The sequence below is a fragment of the Corvus brachyrhynchos genome, unplaced genomic scaffold, assembly GCF_000691975.1.
Source record: "Corvus brachyrhynchos isolate BGI_N302 unplaced genomic scaffold, ASM69197v1 scaffold84, whole genome shotgun sequence".
NCBI lineage: Eukaryota > Metazoa > Chordata > Aves > Passeriformes > Corvidae > Corvus > Corvus brachyrhynchos.
Genome location: NW_008237434.1, coordinates 1490642 through 1505240, shown reverse-complemented (window position 1 = coordinate 1505240; position 14599 = coordinate 1490642). Strand labels below are relative to the sequence as shown.

General features: G+C 40.0%; 1 protein-coding gene across 1 annotated transcript in view; it reads right to left on the bottom strand.

The window, feature by feature from the left end:
- Positions 1–2935: 2935 nt before the first annotated feature.
- IGF2BP3 (insulin like growth factor 2 mRNA binding protein 3) overlaps positions 2936–14599 on the bottom strand; it is a 111961-nt gene continuing 100297 nt past the window's right edge. The window contains exons 13-17 of the mRNA XM_017731188.1: positions 13826–13945; positions 9737–9811; positions 6722–6853; positions 5501–5614; positions 2936–4570 (exon numbers count right to left, since the gene is read on the bottom strand). Of these exons, the coding sequence (XP_017586677.1) occupies positions 4469–4570; positions 5501–5614; positions 6722–6853; positions 9737–9811; positions 13826–13945 (543 nt within the window). The 3' untranslated portion in view covers positions 2936–4468. The remainder of the gene's footprint in view (positions 4571–5500; positions 5615–6721; positions 6854–9736; positions 9812–13825; positions 13946–14599) is intronic.

Below are 14599 nucleotides of genomic sequence, written 5' to 3'. Positions count from 1 at the left end.
CATACAGTGTCCTATCTGAAAGAGCAGTAACAAAAGGAGTACCTAGAAATAGCAGTAAGAGAGGGAGCAGCCGTGTGAGCAGGCTAGGATTCTTAGAGGTGAAAAGGGGTACTAGTCTATAAGACAAGACAGAAAAAATGAAAACAGAGGAGACAAAACCCAGTAAAATAAACAAATGTAACTGACTTAACTGCCAAAGCATATTGTGAAAAGGAGTTCTGTGAACATCCACTGGTTGCTATTAAACAATCAGAACTGCCAGCTCAGGGAAAGAACTTGGTCTTCATCCATTTAACAGAAGCATTTCTAATCTCTGCTGAGCTACTGCAATGCCCCAACCACGTTACCTGCCAGCCTTGTGAGACTATGGCCTGAGACTCCCTAGAAGCTGGGACAAAGGAATTAACCCAGAGAACCTGGACGGTCAGTACTGTGCAACACTAGAGCCCTTTTGGAAAGAAAACATTTGGGAGTGATTCCTGTTGGATAGATAGGTGATTTCTGAGTAAAATAAAAATACCAAGCAACTTATGCAATGGCTCTGTAGATTCAGCATTCAGTCCTCCTGGACAGGTGCATGTAGGTTTGGCTCTGTGAAGGATCCCTTGACAAGATGAACAGGAGAAACCACTAAGTGAAACTTTTGTCATAATTTCACTGATTTCCTGCACTGCATCTGAGTAACTTTGTTTTCAAGCAGAGTTTGTGTCCTTCGCTTGAGCTAACATCTGTTACAGCCCAGCCTGAGTGCTTTCTCAACAGTTTTTCATGTTTGTTTAAGAATCCTACACCCTAGTGCCATATCAAGCCCAGGCTGTCTTGCACAGCATACATGCTCCAGTTAATGGAAACTGATACAAAGAGCGCATGCCTTGGAAATTGCAGCTTAAGAAGAAAAGCTCTGGAAGGTTAGAAGCAAATAAAAATGTCATGATTAAGCAAATGCTTAAAACAGGGGTTGAGCTGTCACAAATGCACCAGCAGTACAGAGCAAGGCTTGACTTTTTATGTTGCTCAAATGGCAGGGTGCTTGTTCTGAGAAGAAAGCTCGATATTGACGTGGAGAAATGAGCTTACCCTGTGAAATGCAGTACTCTGCAGTGCCTTCTACAGACATAATTTCACAATTCCCTCTTTCTGCTGGTTGACCCCAGGAAATGAGCTATGAAGACAAGTAGGAGGGTGCACTAGTTCAGAAAACAAGTTGGGTTTTCCAATTCTCTTTAAAAAGATACAGAATTGTGTAATTCATGATGCTCCTTCATTCCCCCGCTCCTCCCTCTCACGTGAAAGCATGCACCAGTTAAACATCTGGTCTCATTTCTACTCCAAATAATGTTAAAAAGGATCTAAATGGAGGGGTGATACCACCTCACTGGCAAGTGGTGTGTCTGGGTGGTCATGGTTGGGGTAAGACACAGGTTGCCAGCACTTTTGTTTGCTAGTGTGACTGGTTCTGCCTGTCCAAGCTTCTAGGGCCACATTCATTACAAAGCTTCATCACTCCAAGACCACCCCAGTAAAGACTGGGTAAAAAACTGCCTTCCCTCCCCCCACCCCACAAAGAAATTACTGCATTTCTGATCTCCTTCATGTTTGTTGTGACAGTCAGGGCTGTCAAGTCCACGTTCCTTCCACAGCAAATCAGCCTAAGCGAATGGTGCAAGGCGAACCATGAACCAAATGTTGTCCTACAGACTTGTAGGGCATTGTTAGATGGAAAGGAGATGAATTACAAGCCACAGAAGTCACTGCTTGGTTTAGGAAGTGCAAACATTGTAACCTGGCTGTCCTAGCAGCTATGGAATACCTGTAGGTTACTGTTCATCCTTATCCAGTTATTATGGACAGAAAACCAACTTGATCAAAGCACTGCAAACACTCAGGACAGTCTGTCCCTATGCCTCGTTAATTTAAAAAAACACCACACAACTTTATCTGATGATAGGAGTTAAACTCTTTATTCCATTCAGAGGCATCTGGCAAGTAGAGCTGCATTGGGGGGCACATTACAGATGAAAAATGATCCATACTTTGTGGATATTGAAATCATTTACAGTATTTACTTTCTAGCTATTCCCAAATACTCCAAATTACCAAGTCTCAATTGAAAAGAAAAACATGAGATACCATATTAAGTCTAGAAATTTAAGAGAGATGACAGTATTTAAATCAGCAGATGCAAATGCAGCGCCTATCTGTAAAGTAATTTTTAATGGAAAATAATGAAGTCAAATCCTTCTCAAATGTTAAGAAAGGAACGTCCGACTGACTTAAGCCTCAACAAAAATTAAAATGCTATGTACTTTCCATACTTCAGTAATTTTAAATTCATTGTAAGAAAAAAAAATTATCCTAAAGGCTAGATGAAGGTCACTGTCAAAAAAGGAAAAGAAACTCATTTTTCTTTGCTAAAACTACAACATAAGTCTGTGGTTTTTAAACCAATTAGTAAAGAAGAGATGCAGGAAAAACACTTCAGACCATTTTCAAAATTATCTAATCTGTACAACAATGATCTTTGGGAAAATTATCTAGTCTATGTAGTAATGCCTCTATTTCAACATGAACCTAAGAGGTAGATAACAAAATGATGAAACAAATGTTTTTGCTCGCTGTGCCCCTCAAATCAGTGCAGCATGGTGATTCTGATCATCTCATGCACAAAAAAACATCACAAAAAAAGGTTCAGAGGTAATAGCATGGCTCTGTCGACCACACACACACAGGCGCGCACGCGCACACACACACACACAGCAGTCTTTATGCACCATGTGTTGCCACATTTTTTTTTTCTTAAACTGAGGTAGACTGAAGTTTATTGTAGAAACTTGAATGTGTCACTATTACCACAATCATCATTCAAATTACATTTGGAAATTAAAAAATTTGGTAACTTTCCTGTTATCCCTGCCTTTTGACATTTTTTTGTTCTCCTCTAATGGTTGGTTGCAGAACGTGCATAAATCCTGCTGCATCTATTATAAGCCAGGCTAGAGAGGTTGCTGTTTTGTTTGTTTTTTTTCTTGTAATCATTTTCAAAACCTTCAAAGTGGCTTAGTGTGGCCCATAACAGCGGCTGGATATGTAAACTTAGCCTTTCATTATCTTTCAATGTGATCAAACACTGTTTGACCTTCCCCCATCGTGGTAACTGAAAGCAGTATGATGTGATCTGCAGACAGCAGAGACCCTCCTGGCCTCAAAAATGCTCCAGCAGATCAAGTGTTCTATCAAACTGAAGATGAAGCTTGCTCTTTGAACAAAATGGCAAAGTCCAAATGGGCTGCAAATGGTTAAATGTAGCATTATTAGGTAGTGATGGTCAAAGGCACAAAGGGTTCATGCATTCAATCAAGTAGCACAAAAAAAAAAATTCAGCCTCTTGCAGCCTTCTAAATTTTTCCCCCAACCCCAGCCTCTTGCCATCACTTCCTTGTCCTGTTCCCAAAAAAGTACCGTCACAAACTTTTTCATCCCATCTTAAAAGAAAACTAAACGGCATTGCTGCTATCAGAATGTTGGCATCATTCACTATCTTTTGAACATTCACTGAATTTTTTTTTTAAACAAATGATGGTGTTGAAGCCCTCAGGAAATCTGAGGCTGTGTTTTTTTTACCCACCTTACTCCCATCAGCCAGCAGCTAGAAGTGCTCTACTATATTTTTCCCCGATAAGTCTGTAGTACTCCTGGCTGGTGGCTGATCAAATTTTAATTTTTTTTAAAAAAATAAAATGCTCAAGAACTATTAGCTTTATAAAGTATACAAAATACCAAAAAAAAAAGCAAAAAAGGAACAATTTCTCATTGAGGTACTAAATGCCTGAGGTAGTTTAGTAAAATGCATATTTATCTTTTTATGCCCTGGCCAACACCATTCAACACTTCCCTTAGGTTATTCATGGCAGTGTTATGTAAAAATGCAACCAAATTCTTTTTAAAAAATGCCACTTGTTTCAACATTGGGACTAACACTTAAACTCTTGTCAATACCCTTGCTCTAACCCTAACCCACCCGCAATCCCACCCTCCAAATGTGTTTCTTCTTTTACAACTGGACCTATAAGAGCAATGCCTTTTCTTTGTTTTTTTTGTTGGTTTTTTTCTTTTCTTTTTTTTTTTTTAACCAGTGAACTCAGAAGAGAAAGCTTCATTAAACCAAGTTCTAAAATTGTTGGGGAATAATAAGAACAATAAAAAAGACTAACGAGTTTATGTTAAATTGTGAGAATAGAACAAAAGGGAAGTGAAGGGGTCCTTATTTTAAAGCTGGGTTTCAAAAGTTTGAGAGAGCCTAAAGAATACATTCTCAGAGACAGCGTTCAACGGTTGCCTGGTCCTCGAACAGGTGATTGGCTTGGTGGATCTTCTGCATAAATCTTCAACAGGTGCTCACCACCCGTCTCTCGTCGCACAGTCTGTCTTTGGTCTGGCATCTGTCTCTGATGGGCCATTTCCTAAACCTTTATTTCCGTCTTGGCTGAGGCTGTCCGCTTTGCAATGTTTTTTGCTGTTGCTGCTGCCTTCTTACCTGAGCCAGTATTTCCTGAATTTTTCTCTGAGCAAGCTGAAGGACACAAAGAAGAAGAAACAATCCATCATGATGCCATGCTGCAGTGACTGCTGTTTACAACCAACAAGAGATGCTACTGGGATTAAGAAAATCTGGAATAACTAAATCCCTAGTACCAACAAGCTTACTTGTTAATTAAAATACACTTGGAATTAATCATGAAGTACAACCCAAATTTTAATTTTACTTCCCTTTTCACCTACCACAAGTACTGGCATGGTCAGTTTTCAGATCTGTTATATAGAAAGCATGAGAATAGGGAGATGACTACCAATGTTGAGATTACTGAAGCTACAGCCTGCATTTTACTCCTCAGGAAATACTAATCTTTTATAAGAACCACTGTTTTAATAAAAGAGCGTACAAATTTTTTATACACTGGGATATCCAGAAGGTCAGACTTACACGACTGCCCACCCACCTGATCTCCTTTCTGAACTACAAGCCACCTGTAGCAAAGTATCAAAAGAAATAAGTCTGAGTTAACTGAAGGAAGGAATCTTGTGATCGTTTTATTTATGATATTAAATCAACAGATTGGGCAATGGGGACCAGTTACATATATGGGTGTGGTTCTTTCCAGATACTATGGGATGGCTTGTGTCTCTGTTCCTTCTGAATTTCAGCCCAATCACAACTTGGATTTTCTTTTGCTTTGAAAGTTATAGCAGTGCCAGAGACTGCATAAATTGACTGAAGAATTTAAGGAGAATGTTTTGCATATGTAAACATGCAGTATTGTTATAAATCTCTCTCAAAGGCATGAGGAAAGTTAATTGCAGCGAGACAACCAGAGGAGCCTGGCAAGCAGTGCTTTCTGTATCCTGAGCAGAAGTCTTCCATCCCTTGGCTCCTGCACATTGCTATAAAAGAAAGACCATGGAAACATCAAGGCAATACAGAAAATCACTGCAGTCCTCCTACCTGGCATGCATAGAAGTGACCAGTTATTTTCACAACCACCTGATCATTTTCATCAGGTGTCTGGTCACGAGGGACTACAACTTCTGCACTTGTCAAGTTTTGAAGCTCATTTACCTATAAACAGATAGTACAAGTCAGAAACCTCTAAACTAACAAATGTTATACAACCACCAAGCCTCAAAGATACCAACCACTGAAACATCATCCTCCAAGCTACATTTCTAAAAACCCCTCACTAACAGAAAGCATCTTTATGCAGCAGCGTGCACTCTGCAAGATGAGCCTCTTGTGTCTCTTAACATAAATTAGCACCAAGTCCTCTGGGTTTGTAGAAGTGTTTTAAAGACTAAATACAACACACAGAAGGTGTTAAATACATGACTTAAAAAAAGCAAATAGATGCCACAGTATTTACAGTTGAGTTTAAAAGTGTAAGGTCAGAAAAATCATATAATAAAGGGAAGAAAAATGTCAGAGTATTTACACACTTTTCCTTCAAAAACCTCCACAAGATGGAGAACTTTAGACTGAACAATGAAACGTTCTGTTTGTTCAAATTATTTTCAGCAGCTTATCAGGCTTCCATAGTGTTAAGTAGAGGTAATGTTAGAGTCTTTGTCTCATTTACACTGATTTTATTTTAGAAATGCTTGTCATTGTGTAATTAATGTTTTAGATGAACAGCTTCTCAGACATGTTTGTCCTCAAACCTCTTACCACTGGAAGTAGTGGAAGAGGCCACACTGCCTCCTGACACTTAACCTACAGACCCTGTTGCACTCAGGATGGACACCCAAGACAGAACCATGTCTTTGCACATATCATCTAGCTCCTGACTTAACACCATGTGAAAATACTAGAGCACCAGCACCTCTTGAGGATTGAAAAATCTCAATTATGTTATTTTATACAACCAAATGAGCCTAAGAAATGCCATCAATTTAATTGAAACAAAGATGGATACACGTTTTTGTAATATTGAGGTCTGAACATGTCTTAAATTCCTACCACTGATTTAGAAATTAAATAAATCATTCTAAGATTGGCTTCAACTCCACAGTAGAAGAAAGGAAAACTTAACAAGCACACCTAAGAAAATAGCTCCCGCTTTAATATAACATCAAAGAATTAGTTTGGCTAAAAGTTTAAGCTTTATGTATATATACACACCAGAATATGAAACATAACTGAGCAACACGGAGTTTTATTTCAGCTACTTACTGTTTTGCCTCCTTTACCAATAACTCTACCAGCAGCATAGGATGGCACTTTTATATGAGCCTCAAGTTTCACTTCTTCTTTAGGTCCAAAGAAATTTTCTTCTTTAAGTTTTCCATAGATTCTCCCTTGAGCCTGCAAAATTGCTTTCAGTTAGAGAATGGTCTTCTTGGAATCTAGTTAACATCAAGAAATTACACAGAAAGGAGACACAATCCTGACATAGTGTTTTCCCTAATAAATATACTTTTTTCTAAAAGAAGTCTTTGTACCAAACTAGGAAGTACCACTGTCTAACTTTAAAGATTGCTTGGCAAACCAGGGAACCACACAGCAATTTAACAGGGATCGATATTATTCTGCTTTTCATAGAAATATTGCTTTTGAAAGAGACTATTGCATTTCTGTAAAGAGTGGTGGAGACAAGAACAGTCAGGCTGAAGTTTTTTATTACACCCAGAAGCACAAAATGCAATTAATTGACTCAGAAACCCATTCTTTTAAGGATGCAAAACTAAAAAAGCCACAACACCCCCAACAAGTCATGGGATAAAGACTCCAACTGGAGCAAAAAGCTTGCTTTTACAATCCATTACAACATATTGTTTAAAAATACATAACTTAGCACTTTCTTAATTTCCCAAAGTAAAGAGTCAAACTGCCCAGATCTAAATAGTACCATGGGAAAAGTATTATTCCAACCAGCACACAGTTCCTTTTTCTGGGAAACACACAAGTGCCAGATAGCAAGAAGAATGTCCGCTGAGAGAGTAAGGGGGGTTTTTTGCTGATTTTTAAAATCTGCTGATTTTTAAACACATCTATTTCCTTATTCACAGCAGTTCATCAGTGAATTAATGAGAAATGGTAACCAGATCTTCTACTCTGTGGCTCCTAGATGCTTCAAAGGAGCTCCCATTACTGCCAAATTATAAAGAAAGATGGGATATGGACTTTTTTTAAAAAGATTGTAGATGGTCTTCCAACATCTCAAATCTTTCCATTCTTGAGAAGGTCTTTAGGAAAGGAAACAACCTAACTAGGCTGCAAGCTCCTTCACAGTTTTAAATGGTGGCTGAAATATGTTTTCTACACTAGATCCCACTTCACTTTCATATATCCCAGATCCAAGGCAACAGAGTCATGCATGAATAGTGGTGTCACAGGGATGCCTGAACTCTAGGGAGCACTGCAGGAGAGGCTCTGAACAGTGGCATGTTTCCTTCCCATGGTCTTGCTAACAACTAATCCTGCATACTGCAACATCCTCAGGCTGCAGCAGCTGAGGAAGAAAAGGATGCAGCCAGTGCAGCTACCGTGGACGTGAATCACAGGCAGCAGAACACAATGGAGTAAGGAAAGGATGCCAAAGTCACACACTCTGGGATAGCACTGCCTCTCCAAGAGCTCATTACTCATTTGAGCAGCAGCTATTCCCTCTTCAAGTTGTTGAGCACCAGCTTACATTCTTGGTGCCCCAACAACCACTGTCCCAAGAGAGGAGACCCTTCTTAGTCAGAGTTTAAGGAGAGCACAAACACTGTGTGGACCTGGCTGTAAGGCCAGCTTCAGGTTAACAGTGGTGATAAAAGGAAAGACTGAGCTCTGCCTCAAAGAGCAGCTAAAAGACTACAAAGGTCAGGAGCTGAATGAAGCCCCAAGGGATAATCCCTTTCCTTCATAAGACCAGCATACTCAGGAGCATTGACTGTGCTACTACATTAATGCACCTTTGCAAGCAGAGCCCAGGTGTAAAGTAGTGACTGATGGATGTGGTTTTAACCTATGTATGGGTTGCAGGAAAAGGACACTTTCCTCCTTGCATGATCCAGGTTGGAGAGAAGAGCTGCCAGAAGAGCTCTGTGGGACCCCCAGTTTATCCTGGGGAATAAACCTGAGGGCAAGCCTTTGTCTACATGAAAAGTTAGGATAAGGGATGCCCAGATTTCCTTTGGCATGCTACTCCTTGAGGGTCAGTCCACTGATACCTGATGAAAAGGAGTAGCCAGTATATGACTTTGTGTTGACCCCAGTCCATGAGAGTACCCAATATGTGAAACATCCCATGTGGCCAAGCCCACATGCACACAGAAAATATCGAGGAGACAGAGCTTCAAAGACATGCTTTGCCTTCAGTAGCATCTCAAATGCATATGGTAACTGAGCAACAATCCCAAATGCATCTAATTTTTTATTACCACTACAAAATACCTGCCCTGATAATTTTCCAAAAATCCTAAAGGCATTATTGAAACTGATACCCCTGAAGTTTGTGCACCTCCTTCTTGCAAGATGCCCTAAAGCAAGAATACAAAGTCAAAAATGAGAACAGGCAAAAAAAATTATGCCAGGGTATAAACTCTCAAGTGACTTTCTACTTGCTCCAGGCCTCATTCTGTGAGGATGCCAGGCTGCTGCACTGAGCTGCCTGCATCACTCCTAGCACAGTCAACTCCCTTTGGGGTGACTACTTTTATCCCTTGATGTTTCAGGCAAAAGGGCACTCTATAACTTAATTTGAATACAGAGGGGATAATCAAGTTGATTATCTCCTTGTAGTTGTAGTGGAAAAACAATTAGAAATCTTGCATTTATCTTAGAGCTACCCAAAAAGCATTTTCCATTTTGCACAAAACAGCAACCTGAGAAGACTTGATTTCATCTTGTCAGCTTTGTTATTTCAATTAAGCACACAAAACTGTTGCACATCTTAAGACAGATTAAAAGACTCAACTCAAAGGTGCTTGTAGATAGAAGAGAAATTTAGGAATGTAATATTTTTATGCTAGACTTGATTCTTTCTTACATGAAACACCCACCAGTTTTCAGGTGACCAGAATGTGGCCTCTAATAGTACTGTATTACTCATATTCCTATGAGACACCTTTCAGCAAAAGGAAAGCAAAACCCAAGTGTTTACTAAAATTCTGAATAAAGAGTGCTTGGAACCAAGAGTTTCAGTACTGTCCCTTATGGTCCAAAGGCCACTACATACTGACAAGTTTTTATATGTTTTACCTTGAACTGAGCTTCTGGAGGTCCAGTGATGATAACCATTCTCAGCTTAGCATCTGGTCCTTCAGCAGGGGCAATCTAGAATGGATAAACATAGCTATTGGTTATGTTTATGTCTTTTGAAGGAATAGTTTAAAGCTACCTCCTCCCCACTTCAGTCTCACATTCTGTTCAGGAGTGAAAAATTATTCGTTACAGCAGTAGCATCACACTTCAGTCATGACGGGTTTGTTCTCTTTAAAGTGCATTAATTAGCTGTAATGAAATATGGAGAAACTGGCTAAACCACCATAAGCAAATTTACTTCTGAAAATTAAAGACACAGCCACATATGGCAGAATCCCACATGGCATTTTCATGTGGCTATGAGTGATGTAAGACATGTAGCCTTCAAAAAGACAAATCTGGTTAATAAACTGAGATTCTCATCCCTACCCACCCCACTAGCTTGAATAGTCTTTCTAACAAGCTTTGCTCATTAGCAAAAGCTTGCATCCCTTCCCCTGAGAACAGAAGATCACTTTACTGTTGTAACTAATCGGATCCAAAACATTCCTCTATACCGGACAATGTGTGACCCAAATAAAAATTAAGCTCCACCAGAGCCGAGACAGAGACGCCTGTAGGGTCTTTAGCAGTTCATGTCACCACAACAGTAAGATTTCTGTGGGTGTTGTTCTCAGACTCCAGTGGCATTGAATAATTCAAAGTAGCCTCTGACATTCCGAATGAATCTTTTGTTTATCACAACTGACATTTCCATTGTTGCATCTAGTATTACATAGCTGCTGTTGAATGAGCAATATATTAAACACTACAGAATTTCATCTCAGCTGTTGGCAAGGGATGTTATTCATATTTAACAGCTGTAGTTTATTTCAGACAAATTACCAGTCACCAGGCATCATTTTCACTAAAGAATTTTGCTAAGGAAAGTTTATAACATTATTTGTATTGTACCCTAAGATGGAGAAGGCATTATATACTAGTTGTCTGGTTTGCATATCTATTTTTCATTATTTATGAATTCCAATTGGATATATCTAAAAATACACATAAATTTTACAGCAGTACATTTATATGACACGATGTGGTAAGAACAAACAGACTAAATCCATTCAATTCTTTGGAACGAGTATTTTAGAGGGGCAAAATTTCAGGGCATGTTTAGAGCAGCTGACTGAACAGAATTCAGCCTGACAATTGTCTTTCGTGTAAAGTGGACATTGTGGTTTGTCTCAGTCTCCTCTTGTTTTCTGGATGAACACCAGCACCTTCATTAAAATTTTAGGAAAAATATTTTCCATCAAGCTTTCATTATGTCTTATATGTGTCTCAATGTTCTGGGACATATCTTGCTTTGATTTTCTCTTAGAATATCCTGTTCTCAGAAGCTGGGGTAAAATATGGCTGAGGGCTGCAAAAGAAACATATACCAACTAACATTTCAATGTCTGAAGGGGTAAACCAAGAGAATTCTGTGTTAATTTTGTCTGTCTGCCCTTGGAAAAAATAGTTATAGACATACAAATAATATACAAGTGGTGAATTTAACTTCTGAGATTTAACATCTTTACATTCCTAACCAGAAAACAACCAATCTTCTATATGCCAAGCCACAAATGGACAACTTGATACACTCAAACCCCATAAGGTTCATCTTTCATCAGGAAGGGCTGCTCTGGAAAGAGTTTGTAACCAAGGAGATGACAATGGTTCACAACAGGTCCCAGCAGTGTAGCACAGGGTGGGCAGCAGGAAACTGAAATCTCTGCCTGTCTCTTTTGCTGCATAATTGAGTCTGCTGGAGTCCCACACTGAGCCTGCATTGCTAAGCAGTGACCCCCAGCACTAGGTCACAACCTGAGCTCAGCAATAGCCACGTGCACCTCTGAGGTGACAGCCTGAACACTGCAGCCTCATACAGAAGCCCAGTGCATCTGCAGGTTGGTCTTACATCATGGCCAATGAGTTTCACCAGATCTACAAAGCTCAGCATGAGCACAGAGAGGATGCAGGAGGATGTAAAGTGCTTTCAGCTGTTACAAGCTACAGCACAACTCAAAACAAGCATTATGCAGACTTACTTCCTCCACAAAGTATGGTTACTGCAGTTTGGCAAGTAAAAAGTTACTCAGGCAGCACTCCCTCCAACTCTTAGCTAAAAGCACAGATTCCTTGATTCACAATTTATTATTTCACTCCAACATTATGACAGGGGGCAGGTGGTCCACATGAGAGAAGGTTAGAAGTTTTGAATAATTTACCAGTTGCCGTATTTAATACTTTCACACAGAAGCAAGCCTGTTGCTCCACATTGTTTTGCCAGATAACAGGTGATGTTGCATTATTTTAATAGATAAGTACACATACAGCTTCCCAATTTAGCAAGCATACCCTGTATCTGTACTCTTTTGTTAAGATTTAGTCTTATTTTCACAAAGTTTCTTTACTTTGTTCTTAGTGAAGGAACAAAAGACCAGAGCTCAAGAAAACTTTTATCTGAATTTAAATTAACGCAGAAATGTTAAATGCATGGGGTAGAGGGGTGCCAGCCAGTAGAGGAAGCCTGAGGCCACTGTTAGCCAGATGCATGAGAAGCACTGGAAACTCCCTTTCCATTAAACTCTCTTCCAAGGACCAACTGAAGAACTAGTTTGGACGGGTTCTTGAAGGTCCAGGTTGTTTCACATTTCTCTCTCCACCTAGCAGTACCTTCCATACAGTGCTTAAATTTTAGATACAAGCTGTGGGAATGGAGAGGGGAAGAGGAAATTCATGTGATGCATCACAGCCCCATGCAAGACAGATTTGATAAAGAAATATTGATACCTCTCACTTTCTTCTGTTTCATTTTCCCCCTAAAAATATGATTACTGGTGCTCAACTAATGTAAACCATCTGGGTAGTATAACCACTTAACATTCTGCTCAAAAAGGATGGAGCTGGGCAGGGTGTCATTGGTTGACTGGCCAGTAAACGGATCAGCACTCAGCAAACCACACACAAGACTCGTTAATCGGGGTTCCCCAATTATTTTGCTCTGCATCCTTAGACGAACATCTTCCAAGCCAAGCTCAGCTTCACCAAGCTCAACTCAGCACAGCCAGCTCCTGCCCTGTGCCCCAGACTTGTGGCAGATCCCTGCCATAGCACTCGCTAAACACATCGCCCCTCTGAAACAAAAACAAAGAGGGCTGAGAAGAAAACAATTATTTTATCTGTGCAGTAAAATGTCCATCTAACAGCATACTAAAGCTGAACACTGTACTTTAAACTTTTTTCTTTTTTTAGTTTAGGCCAAAACATTATCTTTCAGCATAAAACAGCAGAAAATACTATTTGTAAGAAAAAAGTGCTCAAGCATCTGGAGAGGATACTTGTGGTTACAATAGCATTAGTGACCAAAAGCCAAGGCTTTCCTACAACTGCAACTGGTACTAACCCCTGTACACAGCCAAGAAAGATTTCACCAAATTGACTTAAGCTTCTATTAGAGGTTAGCCTCTGCAAACCATCTTGTTCTCAGCTACACTGAGGTGGTCAATACACAAACAGCTGGATGTTATACCTGATAACAAGGTAAACATGCTGTTTAAGGACTGACTGGCCCCAGGAGCTTGGAGCAGCACACGGGTGAAGTTACAACACGAACAATTCAGTGTGAAGCCATTTGAGCCTGACAGCCCAGACCAATCCATCTGGAACAGAGCAGGGGCAGCCAAGAAGGCAGGAAACTTCAGCTGTGCTGCTGTGTTTAGAAGGGGAATTTACCTCACCAATTTTCACTTTACCTAAAGCAAGGAGAAAGCCTTTAAGCACTGCATCATTAAGGCACAAGTCTGTTTCTAGGACCACCAAAGTCGTTTTCTTTGCAGCTTATATTTCACACCTCAGGAGACGTTTGAAAACATGCTTCTAATTATCTTGTCTCAAGGAAGATTAAAAGATGATTTATAAACAAATGTTCCATTTATCACATCACATTCTAAGCATGGAGTGGGGGAGGATGTTCACGAAAGCACGGCTTGTGCAAACTTGCTGAAAGCGTCACGTAGAATAGGCAGAAAGTTATAGTTGGTGTAATAATACCTTAATAGATGCGCCTGCAAAACGAGAAAGTTGTTTGATGTGCTGTCCCTGCTTGCCAATAATAGCTCCAACTGCCAAGGCTGGGATGAACAGATGAACAGTCTCAGACTCGGGCTGTTGCTGTGGGGAAGAAGGAAAAATGCAGTGAATGTTTTTGAACATTATAAATCAGATTGACAGGAAAATGGGTACGGAACAGGCATGCATGGAAATGAGGGGGAAATCTTATTTCCCCCTGTGATGTCTGAGTATTAAGGTCTGGCTTTTTCTGGGAATCACAAAATCCACAGAACATGAAAACCAGTTTGAGCCAAAAGAGGATTCTTTCATCTTGTATAAAATACTCACAATTTTAATGCTTAGAACTTTAAAAAACAATTGAGGTGTTGCTTTTTTGTGAGGCTTTCACTCTTACCTGTCGCTGTCTGGATTCTCTTCCACATGCAAGAGCCTGCAGGTAAGGCTACTACAAGCAAAGGGGCTACAGCCTGAGCAGGCAAACTCTTTCTAGTTTCCTAGTTATATTTTTTATTTTAGATTGTGCTGAGAGCAGTACAAAAAGCCTCAGAGTTACATATATGCTACAATTTCCTTTGTGTGGGAGTGATCTGGAATGATAGCCAGCTTGAAATCTGCCAGTGATTCCTCCTGTGTAACATTATGCAACAGTTGGAGCCCTGGCAGCCGTCCTCACACAGGCTAGTAAATTAAACACCGTGTTTCTTAGAAGTGAGAGGACCCCAGCATTGCACCCACTGGGTATCAGGCATCACT